The 20,643-nt window shown below is 54.1% G+C and overlaps 1 protein-coding gene across 3 annotated transcripts; it reads left to right on the plus strand.

Moving 5' to 3' along the window:
* The first annotated feature begins 396 nt into the window (after positions 1 to 396).
* Aifm3 (AIF family member 3) lies at positions 397 to 19,728 on the plus strand. 3 transcript variants are annotated; one of them, XM_006981206.4, is made up of 21 exons: positions 397 to 695; positions 2,737 to 2,917; positions 11,701 to 11,914; positions 12,141 to 12,250; positions 12,440 to 12,549; positions 12,650 to 12,694; positions 12,857 to 12,953; positions 13,028 to 13,140; positions 13,646 to 13,732; positions 14,279 to 14,370; positions 14,458 to 14,588; positions 14,700 to 14,815; positions 14,914 to 14,985; positions 15,072 to 15,135; positions 15,645 to 15,721; positions 15,802 to 15,919; positions 17,066 to 17,164; positions 17,896 to 17,971; positions 18,446 to 18,550; positions 19,154 to 19,174; positions 19,370 to 19,549. In XM_006981206.4, exons 2-21 carry the CDS (start codon positions 2,887 to 2,889, stop codon positions 19,407 to 19,409), a joined length of 1,818 nt encoding a protein of 605 aa, XP_006981268.1. In that variant the 5' UTR covers positions 397 to 695; positions 2,737 to 2,886; the 3' UTR covers positions 19,410 to 19,549. The 3 variants fall into 3 exon arrangements, with proteins under 3 accessions (XP_006981268.1, XP_076404529.1, XP_076404528.1); XM_076548414.1 differs by lacking the exon at positions 19,154 to 19,174 and having other exon boundaries at positions 19,370 to 19,728; XM_076548413.1 differs by lacking the exons at positions 397 to 695; positions 19,154 to 19,174 and adding an exon at positions 1,970 to 2,332 and having other exon boundaries at positions 2,666 to 2,917; positions 19,370 to 19,728.
* Positions 19,729 to 20,643: the final 915 nt, after the last annotated feature.

Here is a 20,643-nt window from a genome sequence, read left to right on the forward strand (position 1 = left end):
AGACTAACAGGCTGAGAAAAGAAAATGTAATAACGTGATATGCGTGGGAGTGGGGTGAGATGGAGTTAGGAGACCTAGGAGGGCATGGTTTGGGTTTTTTTCTTCCGGGACATTTCATCCAGAAATCCAACCTCCACCCCGCTCCCGCCGAGGAAGGACGGCTTTGGCGACCCACACGCGGTGCGCAGTGTCTCGAGGTGGGGGGCCTCGGGGTGACTCAGATGCGGCCCCGCAGCCTTCTCATGCTCCGCCACGGGCAGGTGGCTGGAAGCTTGACGTTGACCCTACTTTTGCTGCGGGGCGGGGCGGGGCGGACGCCTCGGGCTCGGGGCCCGCAGTGTAGCCGCAGCGCCGGCCCCGCCCCCGCCCGCTCCGCCCTGCAGGCCGGCCGCAGCCGGGCGCGGATCCCGAGCGCCTGCCCTCCCGCTCGCCCGCCCGCCCGCCCGCCCGCCCGCTCGCCCGCGGCCGCTGAGCCAGGTGAACGCGCCTGGCTCTGTCCCGCACGCTCCCCGCGCCCTCGGCCAGCGAGCTCGCCGATCTCTACCCTGCCGGCCGAGAGGGGCACTCGGGAGGCTGGAGCGACCCCGGTCCTTGCTGCTGCTCCCCAGCACCCCTTTCGGCTGCCTGGAGCCCCCTACCTTGTGCTGATCCGTTGGTTGGCTGCTGCGTCTGGCGAGGGAGCCGCAAAGAAGCCGGTAAGGGTGCTAGAAAAGGCTTCCCATATCGAGGAAATTGCACGTGCCAAGGCAGGGAGAGTGGACAGGACGTTGGCGTCAGGACCCCCCCCCCTCCCCAAATGTGAATCACAAGCAGAGGCGCTCCATGGCAGCAGTCCCCAGGGCACCTGAAGCCACAGAGGGCCTAGGCTAAGCAGGAAAAAAAAAAAAAAAACGCCCTCCCACCCAACACACACCAGGAGCGAAGAGAGGGACCTGGATGGGGAAAAGAAGCAGGCTTCGGGCTGGCCTGCATCCAGGGGTGTCCTGGGAGCCATGCAGAAGCCCGGGGGACCTCTGTGAAGTGGGGTAACTCAGAGCCTGCTAGACTTCTTGGGACATGGACACAAGCTTCTGATGGGGAGTGTGCAGCGGGCAGTGTTGGAACTTTTCTGGGCAACAAAATGCAGTGGTCTCTGCCTGCAGGCCCAAGTAACTTTGCCTTTGAATTGGGATGACTGGCCCCAAGCTGGCCTAGCACAGTCTAGGTGGATGGCATGGTCCCCACCAAATCTCCCGCCAGGCCTGCGGCCCCACAGGTAAACTTCTGGGCACCTGGGAAGGGAGTGAACAGCTGGCTTGGACCCTAGGGTCAAAAGCCAGTCTGTCTGTAGGACCTCAGGCCCAACAGGTGAGTCCTGAGACCAGGCGGGAAGGAGGTGGGCCGAGCCAGACACCGGGAAACCAGCACCTCTGAAAGGACTCTCTGGTCTGAGTTTTATAGACGCGTCTTGGTGACAAGCGGGGAGGGCGCACCTCTGTGGCTTTGGTTCCTTCTAACCTGTATTTATTTGCAGCTACAATCAGGGGCCAGCAGTGGCTGGGCCCTCCCTCCCTCCCTCCCTCCCTCCCTCCCTCCCTCCCTCCCTCCCTCCCTTCCTTCCTGGTCTCTGGCTCCTTCCTGGGGTCTGGACAAATCAAGTAAGTCTCAGCACACCTTGAGTGTAGACTTCAGGAAGAATTTCCAGGTGAACTTTTCCAGGGCTGGCTGCCGAGTAGAATGTGGAGCAGTCAATTGTAAACAGGGTAGTTACACCTTTGTCCCTTTGTCCCGAGCCTTCCAAAGTCCACGTCTTCCAGAAGGGCCCACCTGTGCCTGTGGGGACACACGGCTGCAGTGATCTGTTTACCAGGTGCTCTTGTCCACCATATGCAGCCTTAGAGCGATCCGGGGACCGCCCCGGGCCCTGCTCATCTTAGGAGTTGTTAGGGTGGCGAGCCGGGGACCACACAGACACCCCACCTGCTGCTTGACCGTGATGACCTTGGACCCCAGTCTTTCCGTCTTCTGTGGCCCACGACCTGGGTAGTGCACAGCCAACGGGGGCTGGGGGGACTGATGGCCGCTGGGCCCCGGGCAGAGCTGTGTGGTTGGTTCCCGCTTCCCCAACTCCATCAGTCCTGGGCTGGCTGCCCGCTCCTTTCCCCACAGAGCTGGGTTTCCCTGGGGACCAGGGGCTTGGCCTCGCCCCACACCCACAGCCCCCTCCTGGCCGCAACTCACGCTAGAAGGAGGGCTGGACCCTCCTGGACCCGGCCCTCCCTGCCCTGCGGTCCAAGGCCAGTCTCTCCATTGCTGGGCTGGAATCGGGGAGCAGGGGCTCCCTTGAAAGGAGGTAGGTGACAGGGCTTGCTAGTCAGGGTAGTGGGTGCCAAGGCTGGGGCAAGACCCTCGTCACTCCCACTGGAGGGAGGGGGCTCTGGTTCCTAAGGTTTGGTGCAGACTTGGAGGTCTTCCCTCGGAAAACGGAGAGTCCCAGAGTCTCTCCTTCAGTCTGGGCCAGGGTCTCTTCAGCGCAGACTAATGGAGAGTGGCAGACACTAGAGCTCAGAGTCTCCAACAGTGCATCCAAAGATAAGGGGGTGTGAGGTCCCTATGCCAGGAAGCCTCAAAGGAAGACAGGTGCTACCCAGAGTGCCCCCACACAAGTTCTGAACTTCCCGTGCAGGCCTCTTCCAGGACTCCACGCACGCCTTCGTCGGCGTCCACACCTGCACCAGTGTCCCATCTCCCCTGCAGGTCCTAAATCTGTCCAGCCGGCATGGCAGCCCCAGCGTCTCTGAGGACCACAGGCGGTCCAGCCCTGCAGGGGACATCGTAGACCTTGGACAGCTGGACAGCCTGCCGTCTGTGCTCCCACCAGCCCGGCCAGATCTCAGGCCATTTACCATGGGCGGCTGCTTCTCCAAGCCCAAGCCAGGTACCTCCCTCTCTCGGGCAGCCTCCCCCTCCCTCTCTGCACTCCACCAACCTCCAAAGTAGGTCAGGCTAGGCAGGAGCCCAGAATGTTAATGCACCGTAGGAAAGAGGGTGAAGGCCTAGGAAGGCTCTCCTGGACTCTGCCATAGCAGCCCCTCTTTATTGGGGCACTGTGTTAGTGACAAGGACAACAGCTGATTCCTCTTGAACAGCGGGGTCTCGAAGGCTGGGGAAGGGGCTACTTCCTCCATCCCTGGAGCTGATAGGCCCTGGGGATGTTCTTGGCCACAGTGTGACTTCTTTGGGGCCCAGTTTCTCTTGCTACAAAATGGACCTGGACACTGACCTCTCAAAGAGGCTGGCCGAGTATGCCAGGCAGGTCTCTTCACTTCTCATTGCTGACGGGGTCTGATGGGCAGGTCTCTTCACTTCTCATTGCTGACGGGGTCTGACAGGCAGGTCTCTTCACCTCTTCTCATCACCGTGTGATATCTGACGTCATCTCTGGGCCTCATCTCCTTTTTGTTTTTCTTTGTTTGGGTTTTTTGTTTGTTTGTTTGTTTTGTTTTTTTTGAGACAGGGTCTTACTATATAGACCAGGCTGGTTTCAAACTCACAGAGATCCTCCTGCCTGTGCCTTGCAAGTGCTGGATTAAAGGCATGGACCATCATGCCCTTCTCTGGTCTCCATTTATATAGAAAGTCCTGGCTCTACCTAGTCCTAGAGGCTCCAGCCAGATAGGGTCCTTCCAGGGCCTTAGAGGACTTGGGGTCTGCCCTGCCACTGGACTCATGTCTTTGGGTTTCTCCACAAATTCCTCTTCCCTAGTCATAACTTCCAGGAAGCAGGACCCGTAGCCATGACAGGATGCGGAGGCCGAGGGCTTCAGGGCCCAGTCAGTGTTCCACCCACCCCTACCCAACATGCCCTGGCTGGGTCACTCTGCCAGCTTGCATAGCTCTCCTTACATGATACCCATCAGCTCGGTTACCTTGGGACGCAGAAGGCTTTTCTCCCTTCGTGGGTCTGTGGTAGGACTTGGGGGAGGGAGCAGAGCTGTGAGCCACTGCAGGTGGTGGTGGAGACTGCCCTTCCTGCCTCAGCCTCTGCCACAGGTACCCACTGTCTTTGTCTCCCTTCTCGGAGTGGACAGGGATGTGCCAGCAAGATTCCACGTGAGTCTCATACTGGGTACCTGTGGGACTGCCCAGCTGGCAGGACCAAAGAAATAAGATACCACCTAAAGAGCTGGCCTAACCAGGGACCCCGACTCTCACGCTTCAGATCTAGCGCTAGCCATTGTCCCCTGACCCGTCCCTTGTCTGTTGATTGTTTTTTGTTTGTTTGTTTTTAAGGCAAGATCTCATATAGGTAGGCTGACCCCAGACTCACTATGGAGTTGAGGATGATCTTGAACTTGTGATCCTCCTGCCTCCACCATCTGGACTTAGAGGAGTGGGCCATCAACCATAGCTGTATTCAGTACTAGGTAGAGAACTCAGGGCTTTGGAAATGCTAGGCAAACACTCTACCAACTAAGCTATATCATAGTTCCTTTTGATGTTTTTTAAAGCTTATTTTTATTATTTTAAATTGTGTGTGTGATAGAGAGAGAGAGAGATCCCCCCCCCCCCCCCCCCCGGTGTCCGTGTGTGCACATAGGTACAGGCGTGCAGAGGTCAGAAGAGTCAGACCCCCTTGGAGTAGGGTTATAGGCTGTTGTGAGCCGCCTGGTTTGGGTGTTGGCTCTCAGACTCTGGAAGAATAGTATGTGCTCCAGCTCTGGTATGGTTTTGTTTTGTTTGTTTGTTTATTTGCTTTAAAAAAAAAGATTTATTTTTGTTTATTTTGGTTTTTCAAGACAAGGTTTCTCTGTGTAGCAGCCCTGGGTGTCCTGGATCTCACTTTGTAGACCAGGCTGGCCTCAAACTCACAGAGATCTGCCTGCCTCTGCCTCCTGAGTGCTGGGATTAAAGGCGTGCGCCACCGCTGCCTGGCTGTTTTTATTTTATGTGTGTGAGTGTTTCCCTCCCTGTGTGCAGTGCCTGTGGAGGCCGGAAGAGTGCATCCGGTCTCCTGAAACTAGAGTTCCTGGTTAGTTGTAAGCCATGGCATGGGAGCTGGAAGCCAAGCCTAGGTCTTCTGCAAAAGCAGCAAATCTTGACCTCTGAGCCACCCTCCCCGCTTATAAAAAAAGAGTTCTACTATGTGGCCCTCAGTGACCTCACTCTATAGACCAGGCTGGCCTTGACTGTGCTGTGAGCCCGCCACCCACTGGGATTACAGGCCTTAGCTGTCAACCAGTGTATGGTTTTTTCTTTTTTTCTTTTTTTTCTTTAGGCCCCAGTTTATGGTTTTAAAACTTTGTATTTTAAGAGAGGAGAGATTTTTTTTTGGCTTACAACTTGAGGAGACACATTCTGTCCCGGTGAGGGCCTGGCTGTGGGTGGCTTTGTGGTGTGGGACCTTCAACAGCTGGTTACGTCTCCGTCTTACCCTTTATCCAGATTGCTCTGTGTTGCTCTGACTGGTCTCAAAGTGGCTGGCTATTCTTACTACTCAGAGGCAATGTTAAAAGTTGGGCTTTCTACCCTCCTACCTGTGTGGCCAGGGGCTGATTGCCCCTCTCTGGCCCTCCATGTCCCCATGGAGAAAGCAGGCGGCGGTGTGGGGGGGGCGTGGCGGCGCAGGGTCGGGGGTGCCTGCTGCTGACCCTGGCATTCAAGAAGTACTCGCAGGTGTGATTTCGTTTCTCCCTCTCTGAGGGGGATTTTGGGTTGCAGCTCGGGCTCAGGCTCCAGTCAGGGGTGAAACTCAGGAAGTCTCAGGATGTGGGCATTCGGCAGGGGCCAGCAGGGGCTTGGATGAGACCAGAGCGCGTAGCAACCCCTTCTGTAACGGCTCCCTTTCTCTGCTGCTCTTCATGGCCGTATCCTAGCGTTGTCAGAATTTGCCTTGAGTCCGCATGTCGTGTTCTGGGTTTTTTTTTCTTGAGACAGGGCCTCAGTGTTGTCCTGGCTGGCCTGGAACTCACTCTGTAGACCAGGCTGGTTTTGAACTCACGGAGGTCTGCCTGCCCCTGCCTCCCGAGTGCTGCGATTGAAGGCGTCCACCGTCATGTCTGGCGTTCTTAAAGTCTTCCTAAGACTTTAAGCCAGTGGCTTACCCTTGTCAGAGCTGGTAGAAAGTGACCTGAGGCAATGGTCCCCACCACACCCGGATTCGGATCCCCAGAACCCACATGATAGCCAGGTGTGTGTGTACCCGTAACCCTAGGACTGGGGTTGGGAGGAGACAGACGTGCAGCCTGGTAGCCGATCACTGAGGCCTGGGTTCAGTGGGAGAGCCTGTCTCAAAAAAGAGAGAGAGAAAATGACAGAGAAAGACTCCTGAGCCCAGCTGCTGGTCTTCACATGAACACACACATGTGTGTGCATACCCCCATATTCCATAACACACACACGCACACACACCTACCCCCACCCTGAGTGTCCACCCACACAAGTACAGTTCTCCTGATCTGGCTATCTATCTGCCTTTTATTAGGCTTTTGCTTTTACCACGTCTGCCAGGAAGCTCAGAGCTAGTTGGCAAATCTGTTACCAGGGCTTGTATGTGAGGTAGAGTGAGTGCTGAACGCGTGAGAGGCCCTGGGTTCTAGCACAAAAACCAAGCCAAATTAAAAAACTTGAAAAACACTACTGCTCAGTTTCAAAAGTGGAACTTTGGTACCAGTTATGTACATGATCAGCGAGTGGGTAGATGCCCTGCGTTTCTCTCTACCCCATTTTTGAAGCAGGGTCTCACATGGTAACCCAGGCTGGCCTAGAATTCCCTGGGAAGCCCAGGCTAGCCTGGAGCTCATGACAGTTCTCTGCCTTAGGCTCCCAAGCGCTGCAATTACAGGTGTCAGTCACTCCTGCTGGAGACGGAGCTGAGTGTGAGTCCGGCGGTGGCCTCCACCATAGCCTCTTTTCTCATTTTGTGACTCAAGCGTCTTGAGGCCCGAGAGGCAATGACAGTGTCTGGTGGGCTGATGGGATCATGGAACTGGGGCTGACCAGCCCTGTGGGTCAGCAGTGTCCACTACCTGCTCTTCTGCTGCTTCTGACTTGACGACTCCCCGGGAGAACGCCAGTGAGCATGCCTTGGAGCTTTCCGGAAGGAGGAAAGACTAACAGCCTGACTTGGAGTCTCTCTGCACCCCTGCCAGCCAGCCGTTCCTGTGGCCTCCCACAGCTCACACCACTGATGTCAGCTGAGCCCGACATATTTTTCTTCTTAATTCTTCCAAAAACATTCTAACACCATTACATAAAGTGTGTTAGTCCCCCGCCCCCACGTGACAGCCTCTGCGGTGTGGCTGTGTCCTCCCCACCATGCCCAGTCAAGGAGCTGCTCTTGGCCTGTGTCCCTGCAATCGCTGGGCCTGAGTGGGAGGCTGGGATGCCTGGCTGTGCAGGGGGACTTGGCCCAGCACTCAAGGATCAAGGACCCATTCAGGGCCTGCAGAGCCAGAGGATGCAACTCCGGGCCCTGCACCTGAGCGTGAGCTAGCCACGGTTGGAGGGATGGGGTCCAGGGCAGCAGATGTGGGCCAGGAGGTGTGACTCAGCAGTCAGGGTGGTCCTTGTAACCTTTGTTTCTGGGGTGTCAGGTCTGAGGTGAAGGGGTTCAGAGGTAAAAGCTGGAGAGAGGCTTTGAAGCCTGGGGGGATGGAGAGGGGCGCCACCTGCTCCCCGCTCTAGCGCATGCTGTGCCTGGGCTTAGCTCCCTCGCCCTCCCTGCTGCAGCAGCCCAGGAGACCGGATTACGGCTGCTCAAAATTCTGTTTATTGTTCCCTTCTAATTAAAAAAAAAAAATACCCCAGGCACGTCATGGGGATTTTGGGGAATGCAGAAAAGTTCAAAGAAGGAAATGTCCGTCTACAGATACCTGCTCCTGCTCTCCTGGAGTGGGTCCCTCAGACACTGTCCAGGCTCTGTGTGCTAGCCATGGGCCTGCTTCTCTGTGTTGCTTCACTGTCAGGGCCCAGACCCTGCACACAGAGACATCAACTCGTTGGGGTTTGGCAAGTGTTGACTGAATCCCAACCTGATGGACATAGCTATAGTAAGAAGGCGAACCGCTACACAGAGAAATCCTGTCTTGAAAAAACAAACAAAACCAAAACAAAAAGTTGAAATCTGCACAGTGGTGACACACACCTTTAATCCCAGCACTTGGGAGGCAGAGGCAGGCGGATCTCAGAGTTTGAGGCCAGCCTGCTCTACAGAGTGAGTTCCAGGATAGCCAGGGGTACACAGAGTAACCCTGACTCAAAAAACCAAAACTGAAATACATATATATTTATATATAGAGAGAGATTGAAACTGGGGTTTGGAACCAGGTTTGAGTCCCAGGACCCACATAGCAGGTCATAACTGTTTGTATCTCCAGATCTAGGGAATCTATTGCCCTCTTCTGGTCTCTGTGGGCACCATGCACACATGTGCTGCCCAGACATACATCCAGGCAAAGCACTCATATGCATAAAATATTTATTTATTTATTTATTTATTTATTTATTTATTTTGTTTTTTCAAGACAGGGTTTCTCTGTGTAGTTTTGGTGCCTGTCTTGGATCTCACTCTGTAGACCAGGCTGGGCTTGAACTCACAGAGTTCCACCTGGCTCTGCCTCCCGAGTGCTGGGATTAAAGGCGTGCGCCACCACTGCCTGGCAATAATTTTTTAAAACATATGTAAGGGCCTGAAGAGATGGCCCAGAAGTTAAGAGCACTGGCTGCTCTTCCAGAGGTCCTGAGTTCAGTTCCCAGCACCCACATGGCAGATTGTCTATAACTGTAGTCACAGGGGATCTTCTGGGGTGCAGACAAACATATATAAAACACCCACGTACATAAATAAATAATTACTTTTAAAATTTTCACAGATAAAGCAGTTGAAGTTATATCCTGTGCTTTCCGTCCCTTCTGTGGTACTGAGGACGTTGGTCCCAGCACTTCACCTGTGCTAAGTCTTTCTGCTAAGGCCTGCTGTGCCCTGTGCACTCGTTCACCCCAGGCTGGATTCAAAACTCATCATGTGTCTGAGGAGGACCTTAAAGTCCTGACCCTCCCGTCTCCACCTCCTAGGTACTGGGATCACAGGTGTACACTGCTGTGCCCTGTTCTGGGTTTAAAACATCAATTTATTGTTGTTATTGCTATTGCTGCAGTTCTGAGGGTGGAATCCAGAGCCTGTGCGTACTTCACACATCGCACCACTGCTCAGATGTCCTTCTTTTAGATTTATTTATTTATTTTTTGTGATTAAGTCCAGAGTTGTAGGGCATATTCCTTTTATTAATCTCAGTGGTGACAGATTTTAGTGCATTGAGCACGAATGTGAGATTGAAAAAGATCAAAGCCACTTCCTACCTACTCTGATGAGGAGCAAAGTGGGTAACTGATATAAGCAAGACTATTTTACCAACCTAGAAATGGCACTAAATAATGTCTTTATATGTCTCATGGAGTAAACAGATTCAAACATCCATCATAGTATCTCATAAGCAAATCCATACCTACCCAAAATGCTTACAGAGAACACAATCTGGTTGTTGCAAGGATTCATTCATTCATTCATCCACTCATTTGTTCAATGAAATACTTTCTATTAAATGTAATAAGCCCACCACTATCTGGATTTGAATGAGGCAAAGTCTGCAGCCCTGGGAGGGACAAAAACCAATGAGCATCATCCTCTCTGAAGTTAGACTGTAAGAAGTAGCCAAAGTGGAAACACTTGACTTTGACTGACGGATCTATTTCCTCTATTGTATCTTCAATACCAGAGAGTCTCTCTTCCATCTCTTGCATTCTGTTGGTTATGCTTGCATCTGTAGTTCCTGTTCATTTTCTCAGATTTTCCATTTCCAGCATTCCCTCCGTTTGTGTCTTCTTCATTGCCTCTATTTCAGTCTTCAAATCTTGAATTGTTTCCCTCACCTGTTTAATTTCTTTTTCTTGGCTTTCTTTAAGGGATTTGAGTTCTTCCCATTTTTTGTTTGTCTTTTTCTCCAATTCTTCCAATTTTTTGTTTCTCTGTTTCTTGAATTCTTCCCATTCTTTGTCTGTCTTTTTCTCGAATTCTTTAATTCTTTCCATTTTTTGTATGCCTTTTTCTCAAATTCTTTATTGAATTCTTCCAATTTTTTGTTTGTTCCCTTGAATTCCTTATTGAGTTCTTCCAATATTTTGTTTTTCATTTCTTCAAATTCTTTATTCAATTCTTCCAACATTTTTCTTTTTTTCAAATTCTTTACGGGAATTTCGCTTTTGCTCTTCAAGGGCCTCTAGCATCTTCTTAAAGTCATTTTTAAGGTCTCTTTCTTCTGTTTCTTCTGCATTGGGATGTTCAGGTCTTGCTGATGTAGAACTACTAGGTTCAGGTGTTGCCATATTGGTCTTCATGTTGCTGACTGTATTTTTGCACTGGCGTCTACTCATCTCTTCCTCCATCTGGTGCAGGTGGTGTCTGTGTCTGAGGGGGCCGCTCATGGTCCACTTGACACTCTTGGTCTAGTCGGGGCTCTTAGTCCAATCGGTGCTGGTGGGCTCTGTGTCTCAGGGTTGACTCTGAGCACAGATTCTGGAATTGTCCCTCTCTTTGGAAGGTGTTAGAGGTGACACAGAAGCCCGTTGCCCCTGAGTTGCTGCCCTGAGGCCAGATGGTTAAGAGCCTTTGAATGTTGGTCTGAGGTGTCCTTCTCACAGGCACCTTGAAAGCAGGTTGGGAGCTCAGGGGTCTTAGGCATGCTCTTTGGGAACTACAGATCTAGGCAAGGCCCAGAGCAGAGCTAGTGGGAAGTTGAAATTGAGTGGTGAGGACCAAGAACCTTTATTAGCATGGCATGTTCAGCTCCAGCTCCCTCTGCATCTGGCAGGCTGCTCCAGACTCCGCCCTTAGATTTATTTTTACTATTTTATGTGTATGAGTGTTTTGCTTCCATGAACATCTATGCACCATGTTCGTGCGTGGTGCCTGAGGAGGTGGTGAGCCTCCGTGTGGATGCTGGGAATCGAACCTGGGTCCTAGGTAACAACAAGAAGTGCTCTTAAACCACTGAGCCAACTCTCCAACCCTAGGCAGTCATTTTTTTATTTTTAATTTTGAAAAGTATAAACTTTTCAAATGGGAATAGGCAGTACCTACCTGAGGTCAAGAATTCAAAGACGTTGTCAGGCAGATGTTGAATTGAGGCTGTAGTCGTCCAACTGTATGAGCTTGTCTAAACAAACAAACAAAACACAACCCCAAATAGCAAAACATTTTCAAAGCTACTGAGAAAGTTCCAAGGGCAGGGATTCTCGTCCCCACACCCACCCTTACCATTTCTTGACATAAGGTCTCACCTTGTTTCCCGGGCTGCTCAGCCTCAGCTCCTTACAGGAGTGAGCCACTCTGCCTAGTGAACTCTGTTTCGCCCTGCCCAGCTGTGAATCGAGCTGCAAGTGTGTCTCCAAGCAGGGACCTCGTCTTGGTCCGTCATTAGATGAGTTGGGCATGGAGGTTCTTTCCTCCAGACATCCCTAGAGAGAATGGCTCCGGTGTGAAGAGCCATGTCCATGTCCGTCACTGCTTTGTCTGGGGTGGGTGGAGCTCGCTGGTGGCATGCTCAGTGCAGACCCTGGGCTCTTCAGCAAGAAGGAGATGTCCACGAGTGAGCCGAGGTCAGCTGCCTCCTGCCGGCCTCTGCTCGTCCCGTGGGGTGGGGCTCACGGCTGCTTTGTCCACAGTGGAACTCAAGATTGAAGTGGTGCTGCCAGAGAAAGAGCGGGGCAAGGAGGAGCTGTCGGCCGGCGGCAAGGGCAGCCCCCGGGCTTACCAGGGCAATGGCACAGCGCGCCACTTCCATGCCGAAGAGCGCCTGCCCACCCCACAGCCCTACCCCAGCCCTCAGGACTGTGTGGAGGCTACCGTCTGCCACGTCAAGGACCTGGAGAATGGCCAGTGGGTGCTGGGCTGCGAGGGTGGTGGCGGGGCCCGAGGTGGGTGGCAGGGGAGAGGCCACGCATGAAGGGCTGGGCTGAGGCAGTGGTCTGGAATGGGCTGTGGCTCTTGACTCCCTGGGTGCAGCCTTTGGGCGTCAGCTGCTCTGAGCTTCCCAAAGCCCGGACCCTGGGAGGAGGTGCTTCCAGGAGGACTTGGCCTCGAACTGAACCCAGCCCCTCCCCAGGATGCGGGAAGTGGAGCTGGGCTGGGGGAAGGTGTTGCTGGTGAAGGACAATGGGGAATTCCATGCCCTGGGCCATAAGTGTCCTCACTATGGAGCACCCCTGGTGAAAGGTGAGAAAGGGCAGGGCATGCATGGGAGGTGGGACGTGCCATCCATGCCTATATAGGGATTCCAGCAGGCCCCAGGACCCTCATCCCTTTGTGGGGTCCGCTGGGTTGGGGAGAGGTCCAATACCCAAGGAGCCCTAGAGAGCAGTCTCTGGACACGGCTCTAGACCGGAACCCACTTGCCTCGCCTAGGTGTACTGTCCCGGGGCCGTGTGCGCTGCCCCTGGCATGGTGCCTGCTTCAACATCAGTACTGGGGACCTAGAGGACTTCCCAGGCCTGGACAGTCTACATAAGTTCCAGGTAGGGCTGGGAAAGTGGCGTGGTGGGAGCCTGTGGTATGGAGTCAGGACCGAAGCGTCTCAGAGTTTGGTGCTGATGCTGTGCTGTGCTGCCTTCTCAGGTGAAGATTGAGAAGGAGAAGGTGACTGTCCGGGCAAGCAAGCAGGTACCAGGGTGACTCAGGGGTCACCGAGGCCCAGGTTTGAGTGGAAGGGCTGGAGGACATCTCCAAAACCCTGCGGTGGAAGGGAGCCTGGCGTGGGAGATGAGGCTGGTCTGGAGCCTCCGGAACCAACCCCAGATGCCCTCACCCTCCCACCACACCCAGGCCCTGCAGCTACAGCGAAGGACCAAGGTGATGGCCAAGTGCATCTCTCCGAGCGCTGGCCACAGCAGCAGCACCAATGTCCTCATAGTGGGTGCAGGTTGGTATTGGTTCATGGAGGAAAGGGGAAGCAGGAGGGTGGGAGAGACCTTGGTCTATGGTCCTGTCCCTCAGGTGCTGCTGGCCTGGTGTGTGCGGAGACCCTGAGGCAGGAGGGCTTCTCAGACCGGATTGTCCTCTGCACGCTGGACCGCCATCTGCCCTATGACCGGGCCAAGCTCAGCAAGGTGGGCATGGGACAGCACGTGGATCGTTATTCCTCCAGGTCCCAGTCATGTCCGCGTGGAGCCTTGCCTGTCACGTATTTGAGGGCCTAGCTGACTGTTTTCTCCAGTCCACCCGGCTTGGCTGTGGTGCCCCAAGAGCTCTGGGTTTGAGTTCTGTCCGATGTACCCATGTGACCCAGATTGCCCTGACCCTCCCTGGGCTCTGTGTCCTTTGCAGTAAAATGGAACATAACTTTCATCTTAGCACCTGGGAGGCAGAGGCAGGTAGATCTCTGTGCGTTTGATCTACATAGCTAGTTCCAGTCCAGCCAGAGCCCCAAACTGAGACGCTGTCTCAATATATATATACATACATACATACATACATACATACATACATACATACACACACATACGTGTGTGTGTGTGTGTGTGTGTGTGTGTATGTGTATGTGTGTGTGTATGTGTATATAATGGAATGGCTACATCTCACCACCTGGACTTGACTCATGACCATGTTCCTTAGTCCCTGGATGCACAACCTGAACAGCTGGCCCTGAGACCCAAGGAATTCTTCCGGGCCTATGGCCTCGAGATGCTCACTGAAGCCCAGGTATGAGGGCAAGGGTGGAAACAGGCAAAGAAAAAGCTTCACTGGTGGAGCACACCTTTAATCCCAGCACTCAGGAGGCAGAGGGCAGAGTTTCAGGCCAGCCCGGTCTACAGAGCGAGTTCCAGGACAGCCAGGGCTACACAGAGAAACCCTGTCTGGAAAAACCAAACAAACAAACCAAAACATAGAAGAAGAAAAAGCTTCACGGGAACCAGAATGACATGAAGCCATGTGCACCCCGGGTGTGATGGTTGCTCAGCCCTTTTGTCCAGGCCTGGGACCCAGCACTGACCCTTCTTCCCGGCAGGGTGGTTGGGGAGACGTCTGATCTCAGCTAAGACAAGAGAACCTGATGGGACTTGGAAGTATAAAGGCAGCTTTCAGGGGTTAGGGCATGCCTGGCGTTTAGAGGACGCCCAGGCTGTGGGACTGCCCTGAGGTTGCTGCAAGGAGCCTAACTTCTGGGTTCAGGGGATCTTGTGGAAGTAAGACGTGAGCAACAAGGCCCAAGCCTGTGCCGAGGTCTCACTGCCCCTGGGGTCACAGGTGGTCACAGTGGACGTGAGGAATAAGAAGGTCGTGTTCAAGGACGGCTTCAAGCTGGAGTACAGCAAGCTGTTGCTGGCACCCGGCAGCAGGTAGTGCATGTCCCTCCTCGCCCAGACTCGGCAGCAGGGTATCCCCAGGACCGGAGGCCCTAACTAACACCACTCACCGAATCTCAGCCCTAAGACCCTGACCTGCAGAGGCAAAGATGTGGAGAACGTGTTCACCATCCGCACACCCGAGGATGCCAACCGTGTGGTGAGGCTGGCCCGAGGCCGCAACGCTGTTGTTGTGGGAGCTGGCTTCCTGGGTGAGTAGCTTCAAGGGATGCGCGTGGTGTTTAACCGCCGTGGCCAGTCCCCAGGACACGCTGGCCCTAGGCGTCAGGGTGCCAGCCTTGCCGCCCTTGCCCACCTGCCAGGGATGGAGGTGGCTGCCTATCTGGCTGAGAAGGCCCACTCAGTGTCTGTGGTGGAGCTGGAGGAGACCCCCTTCCGGAGGTTCCTGGGGGAGCGTGTCGGTCGAGCCCTTATGAAGGTGAGCCTCTTTCGGTGCCTGGCCTGACTGACCCTGACTGACTAGCCTGGCTCAGGCCGTGGTCTCACCCACTGCCATGTGCCTGCTTGCTTGTACAGATGTTTGAAAACAACCGGGTGAAGTTCTATATGCAGACAGAGGTGTTGGAGCTGCGGGCTCAGGAGGGCAAGGTGGGTTTTTCTCTCTGCTGCTGCCCTCTGTGTCTCTTCCTGGGCTCAGGAACTGTGCCCGTCGGCTCACCCACCCCCTCCCCCAGCTGCAGGAGGTGGTGCTGAAGAGCAGCAAGGTTCTGCGGGCCGATGTGTGCGTGGTGGGCATTGGTGAGTAGGTAGACAAGTAGGCACTAGTGAGCAGAACTACCCATATGCACTCTCTGGTGACCTTGGATCCCTCACTTGAGCCTCAGTTTCCACATCTGTAAAATGGGACCCCAATGGCACCCACTTCACAGGACCATTGGGAAAGGTGTGTACCTGCCTTAGCCCGGCCTTTCACAGAGCAGGTGACTGCTACCAGCTGATACATAGGGCACAGATAAGCCTTTGATTGGTCCCTGTGCCTGCTGACATAGGGGAGGAGCCGAGCTGGCAGCACAGGCCCGGAGAGGCGTGGTTTGTGGATCCCCACAGGAGAGTTCTGTAGCATCTATGGGGGCAGACAGCTCCTGGGGCTAAAGGGATGCACAGCCTGTGAATGGGGGCACAGAGGGTAGGATTCATTAAGACCCCGGGTGGGTAGCCTGTAGGTGATTGATCTGGAGCAGGCTGGAGAGGGACAGGCAGGAGAAAGATGGGACCGGAGTGTAGATGCACGGCTTCTGTCCCATTAGGTGCGGTGCCTGCCACAGGCTTCCTGAGGCAGAGTGGCATTGCTCTGGATTCCCGAGGTTTCATCCCAGTCAACAAGGTGGGGCTGGATGAAGTGGGCAGGACGCTGGGGGGGCGTGGCCGGAGGCCCCTGTCAGAGCCGTGGCCCTCTCCCCGCAGATGATGCAGACCAACATCCCCGCTGTGTTTGCTGCTGGTGACGCCGTCACCTTTCCTCTGGCCTGGAGGAACAACCGGAAAGTGAACATCCCACACTGGCAGATGGCCCACGCCCAGGGTACGGCCAGCCCGGAGCAAGTTAGGGGCTGGAAGGCCATCCCAGGGCCTCAGCCACCCTCAGGCCCACCCCCCAGTTCTTGATCTGAGGTCTTAAGTTCAAGGACAGGTGGTGGCTTGTTGGACAAGCCTCGTCCAGTGACCATCAGTGTGGGTGGCCCATCTCCTCTGAATGCCATCTAGCTGGGCGGAACCCTTGCCAACCCCGATTGCCATTTTACTATCAAGGTCATAATATGGCAGAATTCCCCCTGGACCAGCCTTCGCCGCGGAGGGAGAGGAGGGGTTTATTTAGTAGGCTAGCTTTACTCAGGGCCTGTCTCTTGCACCACTATAATATCTCTGTGAACTCACTTGCTTTATGAACCCCTGGAGGCAGCGACGTAGCCCAGACTGGGTTGGGTTATTCACTGTTTGTGGAGCTACCGCCCCCCCCCCAACCTTTGGCAGCCCCCAGGTTTCCTGAGCCTCGTGGACTCCGGACAGCTGCTCTCAATCCCTGAGATGCAGGGAGCAGCGTGTTGCCCACGTCAGGGACTCCCCCATACGTCTGCCTTCCTTTCATTTCTCCTTCACCGTTATCTGGAGGGCTGATAATAATGCTATCCCCAGTTCCAGGGGCTGTTCAAATCAAAGGTCTAACGTTGCTGCTAGAGAATAAGGAACCAAAGGCTACTCCTCGGCCAGATATAATTAGGACTTAGGGCTGGCCAGAGCTTCTTCAGTGTACCCCACAATGGCTTCAGGCGGGGCTTCAGGGAGTGGACAGCCACCCATGCTGACTCTACAGGCCCTGCATGGGCGTCTGTTTCTCCTTCTGGCCTCGGTCTTCCAGTTTAGTCCCTCATTAGACCTGATATGTCTGGTTAGTTTTCTGTGTACACAACTGTGAAGTAGTTCACAACCCCTGGCAGTAGACCTTTCAGATCAAAGAGGAGTGACGTCAGGGGGTCTCGTGGGGCCACGTGTTTGTTTCCCCCTGAACCAGTTAACGTATCCAAAGATGGGCTACGGCGGAACGTGATGCCTTTTTTTGGGAGTCCTGGACAGCAACCGTACTGTCAAGGGTCCCCAGAGTGGGCTGAGGGCGGGCGGTGTTGGGGTGGTGAGGGAAAGGATTGTGCTCTAACCACCCTGGGTCTTTCAGGGCGGGTAGCAGCTGAGAACATGCTGGCGCAGGAGGCGGAGATCAACACGGTGCCCTACCTGTGGACTGCCATGTTTGGCAAGAGCCTCCGCTATGCGGGTAACTAAAAGTCTGTAGAGGGTAGCTAAAAGCCCATCGTGGGGATGGGGGCTGCCTGCAGCAGTTAGGGGTGGGGCCGGAGGCACGTTGGGATTCAGTGTGGGGGTTGGGTCCAGTACCAACTAAGAATTGGCAAACAAGTTGGCTTAGTGCACGTGTGGTTGTGAATGATAGTCCCGATAGTCCCAGCAGTCTGGAGGCCAAGCTGGGAAGATCAGGAGTTGAAGGTCAATTTGGGTTCAATGTTGAGACTTAGCTAGAAACTATTCAGAAGAGGGTTGGTGGGGTGGCTCAGTGGGTAAGGGTTCTTAATCTGAGTTTGATTCCCAGGACCTGCAGAGTGGAAGGAGGGAATCAATTCCTGCAAGTTGTCCTCTGACCTCCACACATGCATGTGTACACACACACACACACACACACACACACACACACACACACACAAAATAAATGTAATTAAAAATTTTTAAAAAGGAGTGGGAGCCAGACAATGGTGGCAAATGCCTTAGGCCAAGCACTCAGGAGGCAGAGACAGGCAGATCTCTGAGTTCGAGGCCAGCCTGGTCTACAGAGTGAGATCCAGGACAGCCAGGGCTACACAGAGAAACCCTGTCTGGAAAAACCAAGACAGAGCTAGAGAGGGTGAAGAGGAGAGAGGAGTTAAGAGGGCAGGGTAGGGAGCCAGCCTCTGAAGACGGTCCCCTTTCCCAATTCACATGGGCACCCTCCCACAGGCTACGGAGAAGGCTTCGATGATGTCATCATTCAGGGGGATCTGGAAGAGCTGAAGTTTGTGGCTTTTTACACCAAGTGAGAGAAATGGGGTGCAGTGGGAGCGTGGAGCAGGGGCGTGCTGCTGGGAATGGATGGTCAGTGTTAGCAAAGCAGGGGGGGGGGCTTGTCTGAAGGGAGGAGAATGGGAAAGAGGGGTAGTTGAGCAGGAGGCATGGCAAAGAGGAGGAGGCGTGATAACTCCTCCACCATCAGACAATACTGAGTCCTCCGGACATCTGAGGTAAGTGTGGAAACCGAGGTAGGTGTCTACAACTAGGAGAGGCACGCTGGTAGAGAAGAGGTGATGCTAAGACTGGGTCCACCCCTGCCCCGCGCCAAGGGCTGGAGCTTCCTAGGGCAGCGGACAGTGCTGGGACCAGTGGAGACCCGGGTGCTCAGGACATCCTGTTTTCCTGGACAAGAGCTTCCCAGCACCCCAGAACAGAAGGTGTTAGGGTCTCCAAGGATCACTGCTAGTGGTCCTCAGCCTCAGGCTCCTTCTCTCTGTAGAGGTGATGAAGTGATTGCTGTGGCCAGCATGAACTACGATCCCATCGTATCCAAGGTGGCTGAGGTGCTGGCCTCGGGTCGAACCATCCGGAAGCGGGAGGTGGAGTGAGTGCGGGCGTGGGGAGTCTTGGGGGTGTGTGTGGGTGTCCTGGGTAGGATCTCTCAAGTTCCCATGGCAGCCTGTTGCCCCATATTCCTGTAGGGCTCTTCCTCTCACTTTTAGTTCTCATGGCTCCTGGTTAGCATGGGGGATGAATTTGTGATTAAAAGCTGACAAGATGTGATTGCAGAAGCAGAAGGGAAACAGGTGTGTGCCCCAGAGCGGAGCCAGTGCTGTGAGGTGGAGGCAAAGTCCACTCCTTGAGGGAGCCCAAGCCTGGGACTCCTGACCAGTGTGATTTGTGCTAAGCCTAGGTGGGGAAACACAGCTAGCGATGCTTCCATATATGCCATACACGGATGGGGTGGCGGTAGGGCATCTGGGGGGCACTGGACACTAGCCATTACCGTATACCGGCACAGTGCCAGTGAGAGTCCCCTGTAGCCTGACCTGTGTACAGCGAACTCCCAGGAACTAGGGACAGGCCCGAGGTGACTGAGGGGCTGAAGGCTATCTGACGGGTAAATCCTAGGGTGGAAAGAGCCAGGGTAGACCTGATAAATGACATGCTTTCTCTGGCCTTCTGTTTCCCGCTTGCCTTCGCAAAGGCTGTTTATGCTGCACGGCAAGTACGTGTCCTTCCCACTGACTGTTCTGAGCCCTTCTTCCCCCAGCCCAGTTATCGGACCCTCCTACCCGCCCAAGTCCATTTCCCCGCTGGGCACCCGGCTTTGACACACAGCGGTCTCCGCTGCTGTTCATGGTGCCTAGAGGGGGGAGCCTACTCTCTTCTGCCCCGACTAATCATCCTCTCATCCCCGCAGAACCGGTGACATGTCTTGGCTCACAGGGAAAGGATCCTGAGCTCTCCTGTGGTGGACCTGGGCAGGCCTCTGGGGCACCAAGGTCAGAGACCAAGTCCTGGGGGCAAGTGCCAATCTCCAATTTCCCAGGATCCCCCAGGGTGGAGTCTGAGTCCTCCCACGGCCTGCCTCCAACTGTCTGCCTGCCCTCCAGAGAGGCTCCTGCTGCCTCCAGAAGATGGTCTGTTCCCAAGGCCTCAGCTGCCACTGACAGCTGGTTTTAGCGGAAGGACAGGCTCTGCCTCTGTTTCTTCTCTTAGGACTATTTTCCCAGCAAGACCCTGCAACATTACCCTGAAATTAAAACATATGTTTCTGCAGATCTGTGTCCCAGTGTAATTGGGCCAGCACTTGAGGGAGAGCCAGGTATGGTGTGACATGCCTGTAATAACAAGTTTGAGCTACATGAGATCTTGTTTTGTTTTCAAGAAGCCAGAGGCGGCTTTTGTATTTGCCCACCTAAGACAGGAGCTGCGACCTGAGGCAGACCCCATGCTCCTCACAGCAATCTGAGCTGTTTTATTGCTATTATTAAATCGCAGAAATAAAAATATTCAGCTGGATTACAGTGGCCACTCAAAAACTTACCCAGTCACAATCTATAATCTTGATGATCTTTTGTACAGCTACAAAAGAAGCTGCTCGTGACTTCACTTTTACCATTTTACGTTTATAAGCACTTCACACACACACACACACACACACACACACACACACAAATACAACGAAGTTGAAACTAGAAAACCAGTTAGCTTTACGACTTCATCTTCACGACTTCACGTATCCCTTTTGTCTAAACTTTCTGAGTCCTCATTTTACAGACGAAGAAACCATTCAACTGGCATCAAACTACGTTTTAAATGTTTGTGGGGTAGCCTAGGGTAGTGCTTGCCCATCAGGTCCTGGTTCAAAGCCCACAGCAGAAAAGGGTAGAAAAAAAAATGAAAATCCTGCCCATAAACAGGAACGGAGAACACAAAGGTTCTCCGCCACCAAGAGTCCCAGACAATAAGAACGCCAAGGGAGAGGGGAGCACTGAGCCCGGTTTGGGGGTGCACGCAGAAGGTGGCCGGTTGAGTCGCCTGCAAGCCGGAAACCTCAGTCTGGAGTTCCGGGGGTGGTGGCTTCCGGGCGACGGCAAAGCTCGACTACAAGGCATGCTCCGGTCAGACCGCGTTTCCCGAAAGGAGGAGCCCAAGCCGATGACTGCCCAGCAATGCTTTCAGAGTGTGAAG

Source organism: Peromyscus maniculatus, chromosome 12 (genome assembly GCF_049852395.1).
Source record: "Peromyscus maniculatus bairdii isolate BWxNUB_F1_BW_parent chromosome 12, HU_Pman_BW_mat_3.1, whole genome shotgun sequence".
NCBI classification, from domain to species: domain Eukaryota; kingdom Metazoa; phylum Chordata; class Mammalia; order Rodentia; family Cricetidae; genus Peromyscus; species Peromyscus maniculatus.